The following is a 26,570-nucleotide window of genomic DNA, read 5'->3' on the forward strand; positions in this document are numbered from 1 at the left end:
GACTATAGCTTGCTACAGCCTGAACTTCTGGGCTCAAGGACTCCTCCTGCCTCAGCATCCCGAGTAGCTAGGACTACAAGTATATGCCACCACATCCAGCTAGTATTTTTTTTTTAAGAGACAGGGTCTTGCTATATTGCCCAGGCTGGTCTTGAACTCCTGGCAACAAGGATTCCTCCTACTTTTGCCTCCCAAAGCACAGGAATTATAGGCATGAGCCACCTTGCCCGGCCATGTTTTACTTTTATGTCAACAAATCTTGTTCAAAGAAGTAGAATACAGTAAATGACGTAGCACTTTTATTCCAGAAACACTCTTACAATTAATCGTTTCTTAAAGCAAGAAAAGGTTCTGGAATTTACCGTCAAAACAAAAAAGAAATGAGTTGACCAGATGACTGCGAAAGAAAATTGTTGAGATAAAAACTTTAAGGGATATAGATAACTGGCAGCTTAGTCAAAAGGCTTAGAATAAAAATACTATTTTATGTAACAAGCTTGTCAAATATTTAAAGTGTTTTTTGCTATTTAAGAGTATTTAGGCCAGGTGCAGTGGCTCACACCTATAATCCCAGCACTCTGGGAGGCCGAGGCGGGTGGATCACCTGAGGTCGGGAGTTCAAGACCGGTCTGACCAACGTGATGAAATCCCGTCTCTACTAAAAATACAAAAATTGGCCAGGCATAGTGGCACACGCCTGTAATCCCAGCTACTCAGGAGACTGAGATAGGAGAATCGCTTAAACCCAGGAGATGGAGGGTGCAGTAAGCCGAGATTGTACCACTGCACTCCAGCCTGGGCAAAAGAGTGAGACTCTGTCTCAAAAAACAAACAACAAAAATATTTAATAACCATACATGAATTATAAAGTAAATGTATCGGCCTAAAAACACCAAATTTTCACCCAAATCAAACTTCCCTGAACATAAACATATTATTCAATTTAAAACATAAAATATTGACTTATTTTAAAAGATTGATATGTCAATAATGTCAGCAGTGCTAAACAATATTGTTCTAATACTGATAACAATATTAGAACAATATCAATATTGTTTTAATGATTCTAGGTGTTATTTATTAAAGGTACCCATATGTACCAGATACTATATACTAAAACACCTGACATATATTATCTCATTTAATATAAAAATTATTATTCCTGTTTGGAAATGAGAAAACTGAAGCTCAAAAAGTTCAAGCAACTTGCTTATCACAGCCAAGATCTGAATCTAGGTATCTGATTTCAAAACTCTTCCCACCTTCTATACTGCTTACTAGAAGTATTAACTATTCAACATGTTCAAATATAAACATTTTTCCTTTTTCCAGCTTTACTCTTCTGCTTCCTTTTGCCCCTGTCCCTTATTTCTTTTATCCCACCTTTGTCTGAAATGTAATAGTAATTTCCAAAAGGACTGTTTAGTCATGATGGTAACACTACACAAATCAGAGTTTTATATTCCCCTATCCTTTCTCTACGAAGATAATCCATAAAAACTACTAAGTACTAGTTAAGAACCACACAGGAAAGACTCTTTTCTAATTACTTACCTTGGGAGGAAATTTTATATCTATATTAACATCACTACTTTTCAGAGCAAATTTAGTCAGAGATGAGCCATACAACCTAAGTGAACATTCTGGAATAAAGGAAAAACATCAACGCATGAAATTGCATGCAAATATGACAGATGTAAAAAAACAGCAACAGGAAAATTTCACACACTTCAGTTCTATGTATTCCATTTCTAGTAAGACAATTATACAAGAAGGACACCCTTTCTAACTGATCTATAAAATAACAAAAATGGTTCTTATGGAGTACAGGAACAGAGAAGGGAGAGAGAAACTACTCATAGAAGCTTAGTGTTTAAACAAAATTGTAGTAATAGTTCATTTAGAAATGACCGAGAATATGTTCAGCATTCAATATACAACAGTAACCAATGTACCAACTTAGCTATGGCTACTATCACAAACTACATTTACTTATTCTTAAATATTTATGTAAGAGCACTTTGGGGAAAGAATCATAAACATTCAATGCCAATGCTTTTATAAAATATGAAGTGAAGTCGATTAATTCTGTAAACCTAAAATCCAAAACACTGTGGTTCTCAAGAGTTTATAGAAAAAAAATAAAAATAAAAAAAGCAATAATACACTACTTACAGCTTTCCCAGACTATGAAACATGTTATTCCAAAAATCAAAAATCATAATAAGGCAAATGTTAAAAGGATCGCACCAGAGGCCAATTTGAAAATAATATGATTGGGACAGATCAGGCAGATTTAGTTTCTTAGAAAGTTTAACTTCATCCTCAGTTACATATATATGAAAGTCTACTTTTCAAGTTCATAAAATGTCTGAATGTCATTCAAGTCACTAAACCCATAAAAATTTCATTCCTTTTCTTATCATAGGAAATAATTTTTATATGTAACTTAAATAAGGATTCAATGTATTTTAGGTAGAAAGCCATATTATGATATAAATACTTTAAAAATTCCATTTTTAAATTTCAATTTTATATTCTTTCTTATAAATCTCAAAATGGATCTATATGAAAGTATAATTTATCAACTTTCCAAAATCCCTTTGGTGGGAAGAAGTAAGTCTTATGTCAGATACATTTACTTTTAACCCTATACTGATGCAAAAAAGATATGGGCTAAGCAAATAGTCCATATATAAATATCTAAAATAAATCTGACACTCCCTTGTACCAAACAATAAGCATTTTCTAAAGGCTCTATTAAAAGTAAATTGATTTTTCCCCACCATCAGGCAACAGAAATTTAGTTCAATGACTGGATGAAATGTTTATACTAAAAACAGTATAACAAAATAGTCCACTCAGAAATCAGTGATACTGAAAAACTAAAATATTTGACCACTAAGAAACAATTCTACATCTGGCATTTTTAAAATCTTTTTTTCTTAGCACAAAAGTGTGCTGTGCCATAATTCTCAATTTCCTTGTGTGAAATATTTCCCTCAAAAATTAATTCATAAAACAATAAAATTTATCTACTTTTAAGAAGAAAAGAGAAGAAAAACATTAAGAAACGTACCCTAATTCAAGAGGAGCAAGGGGAAGAGTTTTGTGATTTTCAAAATCAAACACGAAATGTATTTCTACCTGGTAAAAATGTCGTTATAACCTTTGACATTTCCTCCACAATTTCCTGACGGACTCTGAGGTCATCATCTGTTATTCCATGTTCTTTTGCTAATTCAATGACTGCAACACTTAAAGCAGCCAAGTGGGCAGGGGAAGGAGGTGGCAGAGAACGAAGCTCACTTTCTTCTTGTTTTTCCTATTAATGTAATGATTCACAACAATAAAAACAAAAAAAAGTTTCTATTTTAATGTTCTTATATTTAGCAGGGAAAGACAGAAATAAACTAACTCAACAAATATTCACCTTCCATCTACCAGATACCTACAGTATGGAAGTGAACAAAAGAGAGACCTCTGCCTTTGGGAAGCAGGGTTTTAAGAATAAGAGGTACTGTGTGGGGAAGGGATGCTACTAAGTTTTTTTTTTTTTTTTTTTTTTTTTGGAGACGGAGTCTCGCTCTGTCACCCGGGCTGGAGTGCAGTGGCCGGATCTCAGCTCACTGCAAGCTCCGCCTCCCGGGTTTACGCCATTCTCCTGTCTCAGCCTCCCGAGTAGCTGGGACTATAGGCGCCCGCCACCTCGCCCGGCTAGTTTTTTTTGTATTTTTTAGTAGAGACGGGGTTTCACCGTGTTAGCCAGGATGGTCTCGATCTCCGGACCTCGTGATCCACCCGTCTCGGCCTCCCAAAGTGCTGGGATTACAGGCTTGAGCCACCGCGCTACTAAATTTTTAAAAATTTATTCCACTGTACTGTCTGCATAAATTCTGAAATGCTACATTAAAGCCAAAGTACCTTAAGTACAATACTTACTTGATGATTTTGTTGCACCAAGGCAGATTGTCTTAGATGTAGCAGAAAAGTCCTGAATCCTATCTAATCAGCATATATAGTATCAAGTTAAATGGTCACAGGAAAACTTCCTGCCTACTATTCACCAGTGATTTCTCTTTGTGATTTCATCCAACACTATGTAAAATGTTCAAAAAAACTCTGTTCTGATAAAAGTTTGAAAGCCAATTTAAATCTAGGAGCTAAAAAGACACTTTGCTATATATATGCAACGACTTTTATAAATTAATGTATTTTCTGATTAAAAAATGTTAATTACAAAAGCTACATAAAACACAGGAAAATACAAAGAAGAAAATAACCCACAATTTCATATCCTACTATCTCTTTCATTCTTTAACACAACTGAGTCACAATCGTTCTCTTTTATTTAGTATTATAACACAGGCATTTTCTATTAACATTTTTCAGTCAAGAAACCATCTCTTATCTTTTGAAACATGACGCTCCCATCAGATATAATAGCTAAAGCTAGTTGTTTTCCCCACCCAACCAAATATACTAAAAGACTTTGGTCCATTCCTATTTTCACTAACTGTTACCATATTCAGACGTAACCTAAGTAAAGCTTACCTCAGGTACAGCATTATCAAACATGAGGGGTAAGTCAAACTCATTTTTGTAAGTCTCTGTGACCATTTCTGCAATTCTTAATTACAATCTAAGTCTTAGAGAAGCATCTAAGTTTCAGTACTATTTTCTTAGGATCCATCCAAAGGACTAATAGCAACAGACTTAATGAAAAAATGATAAAAGGCCAGACGCAGTGGCTCACATGTGTAATCCCAGCACTTTGGGAGGCCAAGGCAGGCGTATCACTTAAGGTCAGGAGATGGGGACAAGCCTGGCCAACATGGTGTAACCACATCTCTAATAGAAATATAAAAATTAGGTGGGCATAGTACCAGGCACTTGCAATCCCAGCCACTTGGGAGACTGAGGCAGGAGAATCATTTCAACCTGGGAGGTGGAGGCTGCAGTGAGTAAAGATCACACCACTGCGTTCTAGCCTGGGTGACAGAGCAAGACTCCATCTCAAAAAAAAAAAATATATATATATATATATACACACACACACACACACATATTTATATATATATATATATGACATTTTTCACAGAAATATAAAGATCAATCCTAAACTTACATGAACTCTCAAAGGACCCCAAATAGCCAAAACGATCCTGACAAAGAACAAAGCTGGAGGATTCACACTTACTGACTGCAAAACGTACTACAAAGCTATAGTAATCAAAACAACATGGTCAGACGAGCTGGCCCACACCTGTAATTCCAGCACTTTGGGAAGCCAAGGCAGGCGGATTGCTTGAGGTCAGTTCGAGACCAGACCAGTCAATATGGAGAAACCCCGTCTCTACTAAAAATACAAAAATTAGCCAGGCATGGTGGCACACAATGGTAATTCCAGCTACTCGGGAGGCTGAGATAGAACTGCTTGAACCCGGGAGGTAGACATTACAGTGAGCTGAGATCGTGCCACTGCACTCCAGTCTGGGCAACAGAGCAAGACTGTCTCAAAATATAAAACAAAACAAAACAGTATGTGTACCAGCATAAAGACAAACATGGCTGGGCATGGTAGCTCACGCCGGTAATCCTAGCACTCTGGGAGGCTGAGGTGGGAGGATCGCTTGAGCCCAAGATTTAGAGACCAGCCTAGGCAACATGGTGAAATCCTGTTTCTATAAAATATACAAAAATTAGCCTGGCATGGTGGTGCCTGCCTGCAGTCCCACCTACTCAGGAGGCTGAAGTGAGGATAGCTTAAGCCCCAGAGGTGGAGGTTGTAGTGAGCTGAGATTGCACCCACTGCACTCCAGCTTGAGCGACAAACAAGACCCAGTCTCAAAAAAAATAAAATAAAAATAAAGACAGACATATAGACCAATGGAATCAAACAGAGAGCCCAGGCCAGGCATAGTGGCTCATGCCTATAAGCACTTTGGGAGGCAGAGGTGGGCGGATCACTTGAGGTCAGGAGTTCAAGACCAGCCTGGCCAACATGATGAAACCCCGCCTCTACTAAAAAAAAAAAAAAAAATTATATATATATATATGGCAGCCGGGTGTGGTGGTGCATGCCTGTATGCAATCCCAGTTACTCGGGAGGCTGAGGCAGGAGAATTGCTTAAACCAGGGAGGTGGAGGTTGCAGTGCGCCGAGATCGTGCCATTACATTCCAGCCTGGGCAACAAAGCTAGACTCTGTCTCAAAAAACAAAACAAAACAAAACAACAACAACAAAAAAAGAACAGAGAGCCCAGAAATAAACCCTGGCATGTATGGTCTAATGATTTTTGACAAGGGTGCCAAGTGCACTCAATGGGGAAACAACAGTTTTTTTCAACAAGTGTTGCTGGGAAAACTGAATATCCACATGTAGAAGAATGAAGCTGGATTCTGACCTTAGATCATATACAAAAATTAACTCAAAATGCATCAAAGACCTAAATGTCAGAAACTAAAACTAGGCCAGGTATAGTGGTTCACAGTTGTAATACTCTGGGAGGCCAAGGCAGGAGGATTGCTGAAGCCAAGGAATTTGAGATTAGCCTGGGTGACACACTTGAGACTTCACCTCTACAAAAAATAAAAAATTAGGCCGGGCACGGTGGCTCATGCCTGTAATCCCAGCACTTTGGGAGGCTGAGGCGGGTGGATCACCTGAGGTCAGGAATTCAAGAACAGCCCAACCAACAAGGTGAAACACCGTCTCTACTAAACACAAAAAATTAGCTGGGCATGGTGACAGATGCCTGCAATCCCAGCTACCTGGGAGACAGAGGCAGGAGAACCGCTTGAACTCAGGAGGCGGAGGTTGCAGTGAGCCAAGATTGTGCCATTGCACTCCAGCCTGGGCAACAAGAGTGAAACTGTGTCTCAAAATAAATAAATAAATAAAAAATTAGCTAGGCATGGTGGCACACGCTTGTGGTCCCAGCTACTTGGAAGGCTGAGGCAGGAGGATCACCTGAGTGCAGGAAGTAGAAGCTACAGTGAGCCATGACTGTACTCCAGCCTGGGCAACAAAGAGAGACCTCATTTCAAAAACAGAAAAAGAAAAGAAAGAAACTAAAACCTAAACTTACAGCTATAAAGCCGTAACTAAGAAACGTAAAATTATAAAACTCCTAGAAAAAAACAGAAGGGAAAAGTTTCATGACATTAGATTTGGCAATGATTTCTTGAACATGACACAAAAGACATAGGCAACAAAGTAAAAACAGATAAATTAGACTGGATGAAATTTAGAACTTCTGTTCATCAAAAGATACTACTGACAGAATAAAAAGACAACCTACAAAATGGAAGAACATATTTGCAATCGTGTATTTGATAAGGGATTAATATCCAGAACATATAAATAATCCCTTAAACTCAACAATAAGAAAACAAACAACCCAATTCAAAAGTGAACAAAGGATTTGAATAGACATTTCTCCAAAGATATACAAATGCCAAATAAGCACATGAAAAGATGCTAAATATCACTAATCATTAGAGAAATGTAAATCAAAAGCACAATGAAATACCACTTCATATCCATCAGGATTGTTATGGGGGGGGCAGAAAACAAGAGTTGGTGTGAATGTGGAGAAATTGGAACCCTTGTGCATTGCTGATAAAGATGTACAATGATGTAGCCACCGTGGAAAACAGCATGGCAATCCCAAAAAATTAAACATGGATTTACCATTTGATCCAGCAATTCCAATTCTGGGTATATACAAAAAATAAATGAAAAAAGGGACTCGAATAGGTATTTGTACATCGATGTTCACAGCAACATTATTCACAACAGCCAAATGGTGGAAATAACCCAAATGCCCATCCATGGATGAAATGATTCACAAAACATGGCATACAGATATGATGGAATATTATTCAACCTCAAAAACGAAAGAAATTCCGATAGATGCTACAACACAGTTGACTTGAAGACACGCTAAGTGAAATAAACACTAAAGGATAAATAACGTATGATTCCATTTATATGGGGTACCTACAATAGACAAGCACATAGAAACAGAAAATAGAATGGTGGTTACCAGGGGCTGCAGGGAGAGAGGAATGGGGAATTATTGTTTAATGGATACAGAGTTTCAGTATAGAATGATGAAAAAGTTCTGAATGAAGGTAGACAGTGGAGATGATTGCAAAACAATATAAATGTACTTAATGTCACTAAACTGTCTACTTAAAAATGGTTAAAATGGTAAATTTTATCTTATATATATTTTACCACAATAAAAAATTTCAAAAAAAAAAAAGTTCAATGTGCCAATAAGACAACGCAACATCTTCTTAACATGGAATATAAAGCATTTTGGTCTCAATTGCATTTCTAGGTCTTCCTTCAACCTCTCCAAGAGACATCCACATTTAAATAGTCACCAGTCTCCAAATACTCTATGTGCTATTGGGCTTCCACGCCTTTAATCATTTTGTCCCCTATGTGTATCTACCTGGTAAAACTAATCATCCTTCAAGGTATAGCTTAAAAGTCAAATATTCAGCAAACCCTTCTTAATACCTTTCTTTTCCAACATAATGAAATGCTCCATTGAAATCATGATTAATACTATCACCTATGCTCTGAATTCCATCCTTCTTTACCTATTCAGTAATAATCTCCTTCTCCTTATTTTAAACATTACACAATCTACTAGTTTGTGTTTTCATTAAGTTTTTTTTTTTGTTTTTTAAGACGAGGTCTCACTCTGTCACCCAGGTTGGCGTGCAATTGAGTAAATCTCTGCTCACTGCAAACTCCACCTCCCAGATACAAGAGCTCCTCTACCTCAGCCTCTCAAGTACCTGGGACCACAGGCACATGCCACCACGCCCAGCTAATTTTTTGTATCTTTGGTAGAGATGGGGTTTCACTATGTTGCTCAGGCTGGTCTCAAACTCCTGAGCTCAGGAGATCCACCTACCTTGGCCTCCCAAAGTACCAGGATTACAGGTGTGAGCCACCAAGCCACCCAGCACATTAAGTAAGCACTCTTTACCTCTACACTAACAGCAACAACTACCATTTATTGATTACCTACTACGGGCCTGGCACCGTGCCAAGTGCTTTACACATGTTATGTCACTTAATTCTTACAATATCACTCCCCAAATAGATACTACCAAAACCATTTTATAGATAAGAATACTGAGACTTATAGATGTTAAATATCATCCTACAACTACAAGGTGGAACTGAGAATTAAATCTAGTTCTAACTCCAAAGCGTATGGTCTTTCCACTCCATTTAAATCATTAATCAACAAATATTTATGGAACAACTATATGCCAGGTACTGTACTAAGATGGGAAAAAATAATGCATATAATCCCTGCCCTCATGGAGCTTACACTCAAGAGAGAGAAAGATTAAATGATTATTTAAATTAAAAAATTAAAACTGTGATGAGAATTTTACTCTGCCAAATTAAAAGAAAAAAAAATTGTGTGCCCCTCTAGCTACTACCAGTCTTCCTTTCTTTTCTGTACAATTAAGTTTTCTGAAAGTTGAGTCTATTCTATTTCCTTATACCTCCTCACTCAAAACTACGTCTTTTTTAGTTCTAAAACAGAAACTGTTCTTCCCAGGATTATCAAAACCTCTTTAGTTGCCAAATCTGACATTTTAAATTTTTATTTATTTATTTTTTAATTGACAGGATTTTGCTACATTGCCCAGTATGTACCCCAACTCCTGGGCTCAAGCGATCCTCCCACCTCAGTATCCTGAGTAGCTTAGACTACAGGCACCAAATCAGACATCTTTAAGCTTTTAGATTATTTTTATCCATATTATCACATTTTCGACTACCATCTTGAAACTTTCCTTTCTTTTAGTTTCTCTAACACCTTTCTCTATTTTTCCTATTATTCTACTCATTCACCAATCTATTCACTGCTCTTCCTCTACTAGTCCATTAAATGTTTGTATTCCTTGACATTCTGTCCTTATTCATTTGGTGAATTCATCTATGATTTCAACTGCTGAAGTTTACCAAACCTGAATCTCCAACTGCTAACATAAGTTCCAGATCCTTATATTCAAATGACTGTGGGACATCTCTACTTGAAATGTTCCGTAAGTGTCTCAAACTCAGAATGTTATGAAACTTTTATTTCTGCTAAGTAAATGGCACCACAATCTTTGATAACATCTCAAATCAGATACCTTATGATCATTCAAGACATCGTGGGCCTCTATTCCCACAATTCTACATGCTGAATCTCTCTTCAAACTCAACTCCATTCTCACTAACTACTACTTCAGGTCAGTGTTCATCATAGCTTACTAGATTATTATGAAAGGCTAACTGGTCTCCCCAAACAGACCCCTCTCAGGCTTCTTTCACAGAGGCCAGGGTGAATGACCTTGCAAAAATACATGTTATGGCCAGGCACAGTGTTTCAAGCCTGTAATCCCAGCCCTCTAGGAGACCGAGGTGGGCGGATCATGAGGTCAGGAGTTCGAGACTAGCCTGGCCAACATGGTGAAACCCTGTCTCTACTAAAAATACAAAAATTAGCCAGGTGTGGTGGTGCGCACTCGTAATCCCAGCTACTCAGGAAGCTGAGGCAGAAGAATTGCTTGAACCCAGGAGGCGGAGTTTGCAGTGAGCTGAGATCCCACCACTGCACTTCAGTCTGGGCGATAGAGCAAGACTCTATCTCGAAAACAACATGTTATTAAACTCCATAATGCTCAAAATAAAATCCAAATACTCTAACACAGAACACAAATGCAAAACCAAAATTCTCTGTCAAGCAGTAACTCCCCATTTCCCCCTCCTCCAAGCCTATGGCAAGCACTATTCTGTCTCTGATTCTGACTACTCTAAAAAACTCATATAAATGGAATCATACACTATTTTTCGTTTTCTAACTGGCTTATTTCACTTAGCATTTCTCAAGGTTCATCCATGTTGTAGCATATTGCAGAATTTCCATCCTTTTTAAGGCTAATATTCCATTGTATGAATACCGCACATTTTGCTTATCTATTCATCCATCATTGGATATCTGAATTGCTTCCACATACTAGCTATTGTGAGTAATGTTGCCATGAACCTGGGTGTATAAATATCTCTTTGAAACCTTGTTTTCAATTCTTTTAAGTATATGCCCAGAAGTGAAATTACTGGATCATACTGTAGTTCTATTTTTAATTTGTTGAAGAACCACCATACTCTTTTCCAAGGCAGCTACACTACTTTCATACCTGTCTTTTTTCCTAATCTTGGGGGAACAGCATTCAGTCTTTAATACTTAAGTATGATGATAACTATTAGTTTTTAATAGAATTTTTTTTTTTAACAGGGTCTCATTATATTGCCCAGGCTGGTCTCAAACTCCTAGGTTCAAACAACCAAAGGAGCTGGGACTAACACACCCAGCTTTGTAGATGTTTTTATCATGTTATAGAAGTCGTCTTCTACTCCTAGTTTGCTCAGACCTTTTTTGTTTTTTGTTTTTTTCTGAGACAGAGTATCACTTTGCCACCCAGGCTGGAGTGCAGTGGCGCCATCTCAGCTCTCACTGCAACCTCCACCTCCAGGATTCAAGCGATTCTCCTGCCTCAGCCTCTCGAGTGGCTGGAATTACAGGTGTGTGTCACCACGTCCAGCTAATTTTTGTATTTTTAGTAGAGGGGGATTTCACCGCATTGGCCAGGTTGGTCTCGAACTCCCAACCTCAGGTGATCTGCCTGCCTCAGCCTCCCAAAGAGCTGGGGTTACAGGCATGCTCCACCGCACCCGGCCACGCTTAGAATTTTTATCAAAACATTTTTGAAAACGCTTTTTCAGCATCTACTAAGATAATCACATAGTTTTCTCTGTTTGCTAACATGGTAAATCACAATGAGCGGGTTTTGTTGTTGTTGTTTTTTGAGATGAAGTCTTGCTCTGTTGCCCAGGCTGGGGTGCAGTGGCACGATCTGAGCTTACTGCAACCTCAACCTCCTGGGTTCAGCCTCCCAAGTAGCTGGGATTTCAGGCATGAGCCACCATGCCTGGCTAATTTTTGTATTTTTAGTAGAGATGGGGTTTCACCATGTTGGCCAGGCTGGTCTCGAACTCCTAACTTCAGGTGATCTGCCCTCCTTAGCCTCCCAAACGACTGGGATTACAGGCATGAGCCACTGTGCCTGACCAATGAGCGACTTTTTTTTAATGTAAAACTAACATTGCACTCCTGGAATAAAGCCCCACTTGATCATGACATATTCATTCCTTTAATATGCTGTTGGATTCAACTGGCTAAAATTATATTTAGAATTTTTGCATCTACGTTCATGAGGAGTTTTGGTCTAAAATTTTCTTTTTTTTCCTCCCATCGGAGTCAACAAGTTAAGAATAATGTTTTCCTTTATTGTAATGTATTTCTGTGGTTTGAATATCAGAGTTATGTGGACCTCATACTCACAGACTGAACTGGGAAGTATTTCTCCTCTTCAATGTTCTGGAAGAATTTGTATAGAACAGGTACATGTATCAATTATCCCAGAGCTCAATGACTTTTTTCTTTTTCCTTTTTGTTTAATTTTTCCTGTGTTTCACTCTGGTGGTTTCCATTGCTATATCTTCAAGAGTTCACTAACCTTTTCTTTTGCAATGTTTGATGTACTATTATTCCTACCCAATGTAGTTTTAATCTTAGATGTTGTAGTTTTCGTTTCTAAAAGTCCTGTTCATATCTTTTTCATATTTCCATGTCTCTACTTCATCTCTGGAACATCAAGAATACAGTTGTATTAACTGTCTTACTGTCCTTCTCTGCTAATCCTAACAAAGGCTGGTCAGTTCAAGGTCAATTATTACAGCTGACTTTTCTCTTCATCATGATTAGTATTTTCCTGTCTCCTTGCATGCCTGATAATCTTTGACTAAATGTCACATTATGTGAATTTTTTTCAGTGATGAGTATTTTTGTATTTCTGTAATATCCCTAAGCTTTGTTCTGTAATGACATTAAATACTTGGAAACCATTTATCATTTTGAATCTTGCCTTTAAAATATTTTATATAGGACCAGACCACATTTAGTTTAGTACTAAATATCTATACTACTGAAACAAGATTTTTCTGAGTACTCTACCGAATGTCTCATGAAGAATGAGGCTTTCCAGTCTGGACAGGAAAAAGTCCTGTGTGAGTACCAAGCACTGTTCTAATTTCCTCTGACAGTTCTTTCTCTGGGTTCAGGAAGCTATTTCACATGCATGCACCAATCAGCATTGTGCTGAATACTTTAAGAGGACCATCTACAGTTCCCTGGATTTCTTTTTGTGCAGTTTTCTCATTTTAGTTACACTGTCCTGTGAATTCTAGCTATCCTGGACTTAGTGGACTCTAAGGTCCCTCTCTTCAACTGTGAGAGTCCACTGGGTTCCCTTCCCTATAGTGTAATCTAGAAACTCTCAAGCTGGAGCCAACATTGGGCTCAGGCCATTTGTTTTTCATTCATTGACTGTCCTTTGCTGCCTGAAAACCACTGCTTCATATTTCTGGTTTTTTTTTTTTTTTTTTTTTTTTGGTCATTTCAAGGGAAAAGTAAATCCACTGTTACTCTAACTTCACCAAAAGTGTAAGTCCTATATGGCTGCATTCAAGTTTGCTTTCTTTTTGTTTGTTTCTGTAATGTTCTAAAGTTTCCCTATACGGACTGAGCATCCCTAATCTGAAAATCCAAAATGTGAAATGCTCCAAAATCTGAAACTTTTGAACACCAACACGATGCTCAAAGGAAATGCTCATTAAAGTATAATGCAAATATTCTAAAATCTGAAAAAATCCAAAATACTTTGGTCCCAAACATTTAGGATAAGGTATACTCAATCTATAAAGTATACAGGTATAGTTTTCTTTTTCTTTTCTTTTTTTTTTTTTTTCCTGAGGTAGAGTCTCACTCCCTCGCCCAGACTAAAGTGAAGTGGTGTGATCTTGGCTCACTGGAGTCTCTACCTCATGGGTTCAAACAATTCTCATACCTCAGCCTCCCAAGAAGCTGGGATTACAGGCACATGCCACCATGGCCAGCTAATTTTTATGTATTTTTAGTAGAAACAGGGTTTCGCCACGTTGCCCAGGCTGGTCTCGAACTCCTAGGCTTAAGCAATTCACCTGCCTCAGCCTCCCAAAGTGCTGGGATCACAGACCTTTAGCCACTGCACCCAGCCTAGGTATGATTTTCTTTTTAAGTTTCTGGCTTGCCCTGGTAAAACCCCATCTCTATCAAAAATATGAAAATCAGCCAGGCATGGTGTGCCTGTAAACCCAGCTACCTGGGAGGCTGAGGCAGGATAATCGCTTAAACCTGGGAGGCAGAGGTTACAGTGAGCCAAGATCGTGCCACTGCACTCCAGCCTGGAAGACAGAGTAAGACACTGTCTCCAAAACAAAACAAAGAAAAGTTTTCTTGCTTGCAAGCCCGAACTTCCTGGAACTAATGATAGGCATCTTCCGACATTTTTGGAAAATTCCTAATTACTATCACCTAAACTACTCCCTTGTCCCTGTTCTATTTGTTTCAGTTCATTCATTTTTTCAAGAAAACTATGTTGAGCACCTACTGTTGTCAGACACTATCCTAAGCAACTCAGAAACAAAAATAACTAAATATGCCTTCTAGAATACTGCATATTGAAGTCTAGAAGGGAAGAGAAGGTAGACTGCCAGAATACAATATGTTAGATTTTCTAATCAGATATGTAAAAGTTGTTATGGGGGCACGGAGAAGGAGTATCCAACCCAGACTTGCTGAGAGGGTCAGGTAGAAAATTTCTTAAAGAAGATATATGAGCTAAGACTTAGAGATAAGTAAGAGGTTACATAGCATTATTATTGTTGTTGTAGCTTTAAAAAGAAAAAATTAAATAGCTAATTTACCAATACATTTTTAAAAGAACTCTATATCCATGTCTACGGGATATTTTAATGGAAATAACTGAAAAATTACAAATTCCCAAAGCTTATAAATTTCTTTTTTTTTATTTTATTTTTTTTTTTTTTGAGACGGAGTCTCGCTCTGTCGCCCAGGCTGGAGTGGAGTGGCCGGATCTCAGCTCACTGCAAGCTCCGCCTCCCGGGTCTGCGCCATTCTCCTGCCTCAGCCTCCCGAGTAGCTGGGACTACAGGGGCCCGCCACCTCGCCCGGCTAGTTTTTTGTATTTTTTTAGTAGAGACGGGGTTTCACCGTGTTAGCCAGGCTAGTCTCGATCTCCTGACCTCGTGATCCGCCCGTCTCGGCCTCCCAAAGTGCTGGGATTACAGGCTTGAGCCACCGCGCCCGGCCAGGCTTATAAATTTCTTAATGGTCTGTACTTTCCCAGCTTCATATCACACCATTTTCCCCCAGCTCTTTGTTCTAATCATAGTAGACTTTCAGTTACTCACACGCCATGCCTTTTCCTGCCTAAAGGCTTTCAATTCATGCTGCTTTTTGTGTAAAGTGCTCTCCCACTTACCCTTGTAGGCCACTCACCTTTTTGCCATTTAAACTACTACTTCAAAGTTCAATTCAAACATCACTTTCTCAGAGAAGCCTCCCCTGTTCTAGATGAAGTAAAATATCCTCGTACACCTCCTTAGCACACTCTTCTCCCACTAACAAAACTCATTATACTTAAATCTTTATTCAACGCATACCCTCATCAATTCTTAGAAAATCTGAGGGCAGGAACCACAACTATCTTATTCAACACTGCCTAGTACTAGCACACAAGAACTCAATAAACATCAGTTGGACGGACTGATTGTACCTAACGGCTCTAAACTTAGGAATCAACATTCTACAGGATGAGCAAACTGGTCTCAACAAGGTTCCTTCCTTCCTGATTACCTCAGATAAGGAAGGCAATAATAGCTTCCAAAGCTATCACTTCAGTTACTAATATAAGATTGGACAAATATTTCATTTTTAGTTTCACAAATAAAAAATATTTGATATGGTTTTACAACTTGAAAAATAAATAAAAGTATTTTTTAAAAAGAACTTACCAAAATATTTTTCTTATGTCGTTTCTCCTTTATATGTTTATGAGCTCCCTGGATATTTTCAATGTGAATTAAGCAAAGTTTGCATAGATACCGACAATTGGTATATTCTGGTGATCGCTGAAGAGACAAGTTTAAAAAATGCATTTTATTCAGAAAACAGAGGAGTAAACTATTGACTATGTAAGTTAGTAATACAATTATGTAAGTAGACAGAAATAAGCACTGAAGGTTTTCTCCTTATCCTTTCCTTCTTCTAAAGTAATAGTTTTTAATAAACTTATATACCAAAGAGACAGTAGTCCTTTTTCAAAATAGTCATCATAAGAGATTACATACTACATACATCATAGGAGATTACATACAATATCTAACAATATCATGGTAATGCTAAATTATGTTTAATATTCATCTAATATAATCTTTAGAATCCAATGTAAGAAAAGCAGTCGAGCCGGGTGTGGTGGCTATGCCTGTAATCCCAGCACTTTGGGAGGACGAAGCTGGTGGATCACTTGAGCTCAGGAGTTGGAGACCAGCCTGGACAACATGGAGAAACCCATTCTCTACTAAAAATACAAAATGTAGCCATGCATGGTGGCGCAGGCTTGTAATCCCAGCTACTCTGGAGGCTGAGGTGGAAGAATTATCTCAGCCTGGGAGGCAGAGGTTGCAGCAACAAGCCGAGATCGCATCACTGCACTCAAGCCTGGGCAACAGAGTAAGACTTCGTCTCAACCAAAAAAAAAAAAAAAAGAAAGAAAGAAAGAAATGAAGTCTTACTATTTAGTCTTATTCCAATGTTGTCCCCAAAACTGATTTCAAACTTAACTTGCAGCCATTTTGATTACTACAAAAAAAAAAAATCTGCCCTCGAATTGGGGATTTCAAAAGAATGGGCCACAAATATGGAAGAAATTTCAAAAGCTGAGTTTGAAAAACACTCCAATCACAATATCATGGGAATAAATGAATAACCTCCTGAGGTCACTTCTGAAGGGAATAACAATTCCAACACACTAAACTATCAGTCACAGAACGCACTCATACTTCGTATATGTATTCTCTAAATACTAATAAAGCTTAGTAATTACTGAGTACCTGTTATGTGCCAGGCACTATGCTAGGTGTTTGACATACAATTTGTCATTTTAATTCCCCTAATCATCCGATTAAATTGCCACTATTTTCATCTTATAGTTGTGAAAACAAAAGCCCACAGAACCTGCACCTTTTACAAGGATATAGCAGTATTAAGTGGAAGACACCAAATTTAAATTCCTGTACATATGAATCTGAAGCCAACATTCTACACAGATTACACAATAAAAAATTACACATTGGCCGGGCGCGGTGGCTCAAGCCTGTAATCCCAGCACTTTGGGAGGCCGAGACGGGCGGATCACGAGGTCAGGAGATCGAGACCATCCTGGCTAGCACGGTGAAACCCCGTCTCTACTAAAAAATACAAAAAACTAGCCAGGCGAGGTGGCGGGCGCCTGTAGTCCCAGCTACTCGGGAGGCTGAGGCAGGAGAATGGCGTAAACCCGGGAGGCGGAGCTTGCAGTGAGCTGAGATCTGGCCACTGCACTCCCGCCTGGGCAACAGAGCGAGACTCCGTCTCAAAAAAAATAAAAATAAAAAAAATAAAAAATAAAAATAAAAAAAATAAAAAATAAAAAATTACACACACACAATAAATGCATGTGGAATTTTTAAAGTTTCTAATGCCTTACACTGAAACTTTAGCAATGCTTAGTTTTTATTTCAGATTGATTTACGGTATTCAACAGGCTTCAGCTTCTGACAAAAAGATTCTATCACCTCAGAAAATTACATGATTTCTTTAAACAAGAAACTTGCTCCAAATTTAGCAACAATCCTGTTACGGACTAAAAATAAATATAGCCACAGCAGTATAGTATTAACCTTTCAACAACCCTATCAGAATTCCCCATTTTATTGGCAAACTAAATCTCAGGGATTAAATAATTTGCCCAAGGCAACAAGTAAATAAGAAAAGTTGGCTCAATCAATTTCAATTCTCTAGCATAAAAATTCTGTCAAATCAGTTCCTACTGGAGAATGAATTAAGTCCTCAAAGAAAACGCTACCTCTTAGTTTCAAAACAACTACTTCTTTACTCGCCAAATATATTCTGAGCTCATATTATACAGCAAACATTTTTCTAGGAGCTGGGGATAAGAGCAGTAAACAAAATAGAAATCCTTGTCTGTATGAATTGACATTATAGTGTAAGGAGACAGATAATAAACAAATGCACAAATATGCATGGGGTCGGGGGAGTTACTGCTTTTTAAAAGTAGAGACATCACTTAAGACCTTACTGATAAAGTAACTTTAAGGAAGTGAAGGATAAAGCTGTGTGGATATCTGAAAAGATACATTTCAAGCAAAGGGAAAGGTGAATGCCAAGGCCCTGAGGCAGGAAGGTACCTAAGATATTTAAGAAACTACAAAAAAGTTAGCATAACTGGAACAGAGAGCTAATAGGGGACAGAACACAAAATCCCTTGTGAAGACTTTGGCTTTCATTCTAAGTACTGGGGAAAGCCATTGAAGGTTTACGAGCAGAGAATTCCAAGATCTAATTTATATTTTAAAAGGATCATTTGCTTTCTATATTGAGAATAGAAGCAGGAAAAAGCTACTGCAGTTAATGGAATTAATTCAATAATCCAAAAAAGAGATTATGTTGGCTTAGTTCAAGGTGAGAGTGGTGAAGGCGGTAAAAAGGGTTGCCTTCAGGAGTTGAAAGCATATATACAAAATACCTAAAGCCCTGTGTACTAATGAGGTCACTAAGGAAGTCATGAAATCAATTATGTGAACTTTTCAACTGTAAAATGTTAGCAGACCAAAGACATGTCTATCAAGAAAATTTTGGTATTACACTGAATGGGGAGTCAGAAGGCCTCGGATGACGTCTCAACTGACCTTGGATAAAGCTGTATCACTGCAGCCTGATTCTATCTCCTTATTTATAATAAAAACTGCCCTACCTGGTAAAATAATTCAGTTCTACATACCAGGTCTTGTGCTAAAAACTTTATTTGTATTATTTTATTTAATCCTTATAATAGTCCTGTGAGCTAGGTGTTATAATTGTTATCAATCCCATTTTACTGATGAGTAAACTGATGTTTAAAGAATTTAAATAATGTATCCAAGGTTATCCAACCAATAAGTGGCAGAGCTAGACCCAATGACTCCAAAATCCATACACTTGACCACTGTGCACACTGTAATTATCAACCAATCACTTCGTGCAAGACATGTACTGGGCACAATATCAAATCAGACAAAACTGCTCTTTTCATCATAAACTCTCTAGTTTCACAGAAAAAAAATACATAAAAAAGTTAAACATTTTTTTTTATAGTTTTATTTTACCATTAAATAAACCCACTAGTAAATCTCTAACTTTCTGCAAACAAGCTAGAACAAAGATTTCTGGGTATTTCCAACTCAATATTTAACATTCAATCATAGGAAAATTTGCCCTTCTGATCTAATGGTTTGGACTTATTTCTTCTTTGGTACAGAGCAAAAATCTGCAGTCTACATCTTTATTCTTCAATTAGGTAATCTATGGAAACACTGTGAACCAAAGGACCTGAAGAAATAAAAAATAAAAAAAAATTTTTTTAAATACCTGGGAATATTCTTAATGAGTGTCTAAATTTGATAAAGAAAAATGTTAATTAAGAGGACAAGCCGGTTGTGGTAGCGCATGCCTGTAGTCCCAGCTACTCAGGAGGCTGAGGCATAAGAATCACTTGAACCCAGGAGGCAGAGGTTGCAGTGAGCCAAGATTGTGCCGCTGCACTCCAGCCTGGGAGACAGAATGAGACCCTGTCTCAAAAAAAAGAGTACAATGAATTTGCCTGAGCACTGTGGCTCACACCTGTAAACTCAGCACGTTGGGAGGCCGAGACCAGTCTGGGCAACCTGGCAAAACACCATCTCTACAAAAAATATAAAAAACTAGCAGGGTTGGTGGCACACGCCTGTAGTCCCAAGTTACTTGGGAGGCTGAGGTACCTGAGCCTGGGAGGTCGAGGCTGCAATGAGCCATTATTGCACCACTGCAATTCATCCTGGGCAACAAGAATGAGACCCTGTCTCAAAAAAAAGAAGAAAAAGAAAAAAAGAGTTCAAGAGGCCAAATAATTAAAAAAAAAAAAAAAAAAAAAAAAAAAAAGTTCAAAAGGCCAAAAAATAAAAAAAAAAAAAAAAAAAAAAGAGTACAATGAATTGAAAGTAAGTTTGGAGGGCATGAGAAATAAAGAGGTGTCAGAAAGAAAAGGGATTACAAATATTTACACTGGTTCTGGCACAGTAACTTTACATCATTACTATATAAATTCAACAACAAATAAAATGTTTTCCAATGCTTCCAAGCTTTATTTTCACCCCAGGCCATTTTTCCTACTACCATCAAATACCTATTCCATCCCAACTTCTTCCTTCTTTCAGTAACAACTGACCTTTCCCGCTTCATTCCTATGTAACTTCCCAACCAGTTCTCTGCTTATTTTTCTTGAAAATATATTTTTTCGTATTTCCTTTATACATGCAATTTACCTACACCACCCTTCTCCTACCTACCTGGTCAATTCCTAGTCATTTCTTGAGAGACAGCTCCAATGTCACCTTATAAAGCATTCTCCAAATTAATGCCTCTATACTCACGACTTAAATTGGTCACTCTTTTGTCTATGATACCATTTTCAAAAAATACTGTTATTATCACTAGTATTTGCTTATGTGTCTTTCTCTAGTGAACTCCTAGAAAAGCAATCATGTTTTTCAAAATGTCAGGTACTAGACCATGGCACATAAAAGGGATTCAATATTTATTCTGCCAATGGACAAAACTATAACACCTAGCGCATAGGGCTGTTATGAGGATTAAATAAGATAACACAAGTAAAGTTTTTGGCACAAAATCTGCTATGTATTAAGTACTAAATAAAGATGAACAGAATTGAATTATTTTACCAGGTAGGTCAATCTTTATTATATTATAAATAAGGAGACAGAATCAGATTCCAGTGATAGAGATTTATCCAAGGTCAGTTGAGATGTCATCCAGAAATTTACTAATCCCAGAGGAAAAGTGAGAGAACTAAGTAAAGACAGAACTAAGTAAAAGGCCGGACATGGTGGCTCCTGCCTGTAATCCCAGCACTTTGGGAGGCCAGGGTGGGTGGATCATTTGAGGTCAGGAGTTCAAGACCAGCCTGGCCAATATAGTGAAACCCTGTCTCTACTAAAAATACAAAAATGAGCTGGGCATGGTGGCGCACAATTGTAATCCCAGCTACTCAGGAGGCTGAGGCAGGAGAATTGCTTGAACCCAGGAGGTGGAGGTTGCGGTGAGCTGAGATCATGCCAATGTACTTCAACCTGGGCGACAGAGTGAGACTCCGTCTCAAAAACAAAAACACACACACACACAAAAACACAAAAAAAGCAAAAGAGCAAATTGCAAAAAAGACTTCCTTTTAACTAGGATCTTGTAAGATTAACTACACAACCCAAACTCTCTCCTGTATTATGATCCTCTACTCCTTGATATTCCTTTCTCTTTTCATGTGGTGACTACTCTGCTGTAAATTCTATTAATAACCCACGATTGTCTTTTTCAATCTAGATACAATTTCATTTTTCTAAACTATACAAAATCATACCATTTCTTTCCTTATTTATCAAGAATGATGACCTATTTCCTTGTAAGCATATTTACAAATAACCCAAGTATCTATTTGTCAACAGTTTTGTGATTTTTTTTTTTTTTTTTTTTTGGAGACAGAGTCTTGCTCTGTCGCCCAGGCTGGAGTGCAGTGGCACAATCTTGGCTCACTGCAACCTCTGCCTCCTAGGTTCAAGCAATTCTCCCGCCTCAGCCTCCCAAGTAGCAGCTGGGACGACAGGTACTGACTACCACACCTCGCTGATTTTTGTATTTTTAGTAAAGACAGGGTTTCACTATGTTGGTAACGCTAGTCTTGAATTCCTGACCTCAAGCAATCGGCCTGCCTCAGCTTCCCAAAATGCTGGGATTACAGGCGTGAGCTACTGGGCCTGGCCGTGATTTGTGATTCTTTCCTTCAAAACCTAGCAGTGTTTTTATTGAGGCCAGGAATGTGTATTTCTAGGTTAAGAAATTAATACACAGGCGTAAGATACCAATGGCTAGGATAGTTCCTAATACATAGTAAATATTCAATAAATATAGGAAAAGAGAAAAAGGAAGAAATCTAGTGTGTTGTATGGTGTTTGCTATTTCCATCAATCTGAATGGACTTTTAACTTCTAATGGGAAGAAATTACCATTTTCACCAATACATCCCCAGTGCCTATTATAATACCTGGCACAAAACAAATGCTCAGTATCTGTTTGATGAGTGATTAAATCAGAGGTCAGCAAGTTTCTTCTGTAAAGGGGCGAATAAATATTTTGGTAGACATTTTATGCTTTGGCAAAGACTAAATATTTTATGCTTTTCAAGCCAGATAAGCTCTGTGACAACTACTCAACTCAAATTTCCCATTGTAGCATGAAAGCAGCCATAGACAATATGTAAACAAATAGGCATGGCTATATTCCAATAAAATGTTTACCAAAAACGATGGGGAGGCTAGGTGTATTATAACACATTCAAAAACAAAAACAAGGGATAGACCATAGTGTGCTAACCCTTGGGATGAATGAAGTCAGACTCACAGATAATAAGTAACTGCTGAAAAAGAGAGGCAAGGAAGAAAAGAGGCAAAGAAGAAGAAAGGTAGAGAAGAGGGAAGTAAGGAAAGATGAATGCTACCTCTGTCTTACGAATAAAGAAAAATAAAAAGAGCTATACTTGGGGAAAACAGTTATGAAACACACATTTCCCCCCAAATAACTAAAACAACATAGTATACTTTTTCAAGTCGAAAGATGTGATCTCTTTCTAAGCGTTCTTCTGCTTGTTTCAACCCTAGCCTCTGCTCAGGTGTCAATGTAGATTCATCTATCACAGTGGCATTTTCTAAATAGTCCATCTCTGAAGAATTTTCTTTATTAGATTCATCATTCTTCATTTTACCTAGAAAAGAAACCAATCACTCAGTTATCATTAGAACTAGTAAATTTTAAAATTTTTAATGGAAAACAGACATTAAATTTATACACAGAAAAATATTATTTCCTTACATTTTCCTTAGGAAAGTATACAAGTTGGTATGCATATATAAAATATAGGTAAGAGATATACATGGTATCAAAAGTCACAAAGAAAAACCTTTAAGGGTCAAATGACTAGCCTGTTCTTCCAACCTACCCATCAAGAGATACATAACTGAGACTACATTACACAAAGCTAATATAACATAATCATCTTGTAGAATCTCTGAAGTCAATCTGATAAAAAACTGTTTGGAGTACCACTCAAAGAAGATTAGTCACTGAACTAAATTCACTAGCAATTAAAACAACATATGTATACTCCAGACCACAAACCCACACAAGGCTCCTCCGTCTTTCCTTCCACAGAACTCCTGGATATCTCCACTACATTAATGGTTTTCCTTTGCTTCTCTGCCTCCTAACTAGATTGTAATCTCTTTGAGGCACAGACTATGTTTTCACCTTTGGCATCTGCAGCATCTAGCAGTATGTATCTATTCTACAGTAGGTTCCTCCACCAGTGCGATTTTTAAAATATAAACCAAATCACCTTATTCTCTTGCTTAAAACACATAAATGGCTTCTGCAGAGTTCAGAACAAAGTTTTAACTCCCTAGGATATTACACAGTCTCTTGCCCTCATGAAGGCAGTAAACAGAACAATTCCAAGTTGTAATAAATGTTACAAAGGAAAAAAGCAAGGAACTGAGAGGGAGACCAACTTTAAATATGGGAGCCAGAGAAGGTTTCTCTGAGCAGATACCATTTAAGCCAAAATCTAAAGAAAAAAATCTAGCTAACTTGCCTGTAACTCTAACCTCAGATCTTGCCATAACACTTTTCACCTCATATTAAATGTGCTAGAATTAATCACCAAAGCTGTTTCAAGTCTCAACGTCTTTATGTATGCCACTCCCTTCTCCACTGACGCTCCCCAATTAAATTAATATTTACCTGTCCTTCAAAATTCAGCTTAAGCACCACTTGTTTCCATAAGCCGGTCTGATATTATCTTATTCTATTACCCTCTATTATCTCACATTTACAGAGTAATCGAATTTGTATTCATTTATCTATCTCCTACATTAGATGACGGATTTCTTGATGCTAATGACCGGGGTCTTACTCTTACCTTCAGATTTTAATACAATGCCTAGATCCGAGCTAATGCTCTGTGTCATGTTGAATAAATACATGAATCTGGATGTATCTACAAGCATTTCGAAAAAGAAATGCTCATAGATTATCAATAAATCTCTCCATTCTGTCCTCAAAAGCCAATTGCATGGCATTTAGAGGAACCCTGACAGTCAAGCCTACCTTTTAATAGCACTAATTTTCTGAAGAAAGAAATGGTATGCCTCTGGAGATGGTGCATTTCCTACCACAAGAACACAGGATTCTAGACTAGGAAGGTAAACTCAGATAAGGATGTTATAAAAAGGATTCAAACACAAGAAGTATGGCTAGGTTACATAAGTGTTTCTTAAATTACAGTCGGAGGAACAAGCAATTTGCAATTACATCCTAATATTTGGAAAAAAGATTTAGTTTTTTAGCAACCATTTTATTATGGAAATGTAAAAGAAAAGATGAAATCCTAGTATTATTTCTACTTTTCATGAAAAAGGATAGTAAGAAGACAATATAATAATGTAACCCTTTTCTCTTTTCTATGTGTATAACAGGCCTTGTGTGACAAGGTAACCATCAGCAGCAAATCTTGTAAAACTATCGTTTCTGCTAATATAAAGAACTAAAGAAAGCTGCCTAGCTTTCTTTAAAAGTCAGAAATATATGAAATTATTTAATTTTCTGGAATCAACATATAAAACAAAATAATATCAGGCAGAATGTCCTAAATTGTGTTCCAAAAACACTAGTTCATTACATGTTAATCCTCTCACAAAACAAGAATTGAAAACCTGTATCCACACAAAAACTTGTACATGAGTGTTCATAGAATATTCACAATAACCAAAGGTGGAAACAATACAAAAACCCATTTCTGATGAATGGATAAACAAAACGTGGAATATGTATACAATGGAATATTATTCAGGGGTTGTAGTCAGCTCAGGCTGCCACAACAAAATACTACAGTCTGGGTGGCTTAAACAACAGAAATTTATTTTCTAACAGTTCTGGAGACTGGAAAGTCAAAGATTAAGGTGCTGACAGGGTCACTGTCTGGTGAGGGCTCTCTTCTTGGACTGCAAACAGCCACCTTCTTGCTGTGTGTTCACATGGCCTTTCCTTGTAGGAGAGAGGTTCTCTCTTCTTTTTTATAAGGCCAGATTAGGACCTCACCCTTATGACCTCATTTAACCTTAATTACCACCTAAAAGCCCTGTTTCCAAATACAACTATGTTGGAGGTTAGGGCCTCAACATAGGAATTTGGGAGGGGATATAATCCAGTTCATAGTAACAGTCTTAAAAAGGAATGAGGTACTGATACATGGTACAACATGGATAAACCTTAAAAACATGACACTAAATGAAAGCCAGACACAGAAGACCACATAATGTATGACTTCATTTCTATGAAATATTTAGAATAGGCAAATACATAGAAATAGAAAGTGTATTAATAGTTGCCAAAGGCTAGGGAAAGGGGGGAATGGGGAGTAACTCTTAATTGGCATAGGGTTTCCTTCTGGGATGATGAAATTAGACAGTAGTAATGATTGTGCAACACTGTGAATGTACTCAGTGCCATTGAACTGTATACTTTAAAATGGTTAAGATGGTAAATCTTATATGTATTTATCACCAAAAAATTTAAATATAGAGTTAGCATACAACTAGCAATTCCACTTCTAAATATATATACAGAAAAAATGAAAACGTACATCCACACAAAAACTTTTACACAAATGTTCAGAACAGCATTATTCAGAATAATCAAAAGAGGGAAACAATCCAAATATCTATCAACTGATGAATGAACAAAATGTAATATATCCATATAATGGAATAATATTTGGCAATAAAAGGGAATGACATACTAATACATACCATAACATGAAATAACTTTGAAAAAAATATGCTAAGCCAAATAAGGCACAACAGGCCACATATTATATTATTTCATTTACATAAAATAGGCACATCTAAAGAGAAAGAAAGTAGCTTCATGGTTGTCAGTGGTGAGGAGGAGGGGGTAATGAATAGTGACTGGTAATGGGTACAGAGTTTCTTTGTGGAGTGATGAAAATGTTCAGAATTAGATACTGATAGCAGCGCAACTTTGTGAATATAAAAATTACTGAATACTTAGATTTTTTAAATTAAAAAAAATTGACCCAACAGCAAGACAGAATTATATACTTTAAAAGGATGAATTTTATGACATACAAATCCCAGCTAC

The 26,570-nt window shown here is 37.4% G+C and overlaps 1 protein-coding gene across 13 annotated transcripts in view; it reads right to left on the reverse strand.

The window, feature by feature from the left end:
* TUT4 (terminal uridylyl transferase 4) overlaps positions 1-26,570 on the reverse strand; it is a 215,133-nt gene that overhangs the window by 69,412 nt on the left and 119,151 nt on the right. For all 13 annotated transcript variants that reach the window (XM_031668776.1, XM_031668769.1, XM_031668797.1 and 10 more), the window contains 4 exons: positions 22,955-23,118; positions 16,007-16,123; positions 3,148-3,325; positions 1,555-1,643 (listed from right to left, as the gene is read on the reverse strand). In XM_031668776.1, the coding sequence (XP_031524636.1) occupies positions 1,555-1,643; positions 3,148-3,325; positions 16,007-16,123; positions 22,955-23,118 (548 nt within the window). The remainder of the gene's footprint in view (positions 1-1,554; positions 1,644-3,147; positions 3,326-16,006; positions 16,124-22,954; positions 23,119-26,570) is intronic.

This window comes from Papio anubis, chromosome 1 (assembly GCF_008728515.1).
Source record: "Papio anubis isolate 15944 chromosome 1, Panubis1.0, whole genome shotgun sequence".
Taxonomy (NCBI): Eukaryota; Metazoa; Chordata; class Mammalia; order Primates; family Cercopithecidae; genus Papio; species Papio anubis.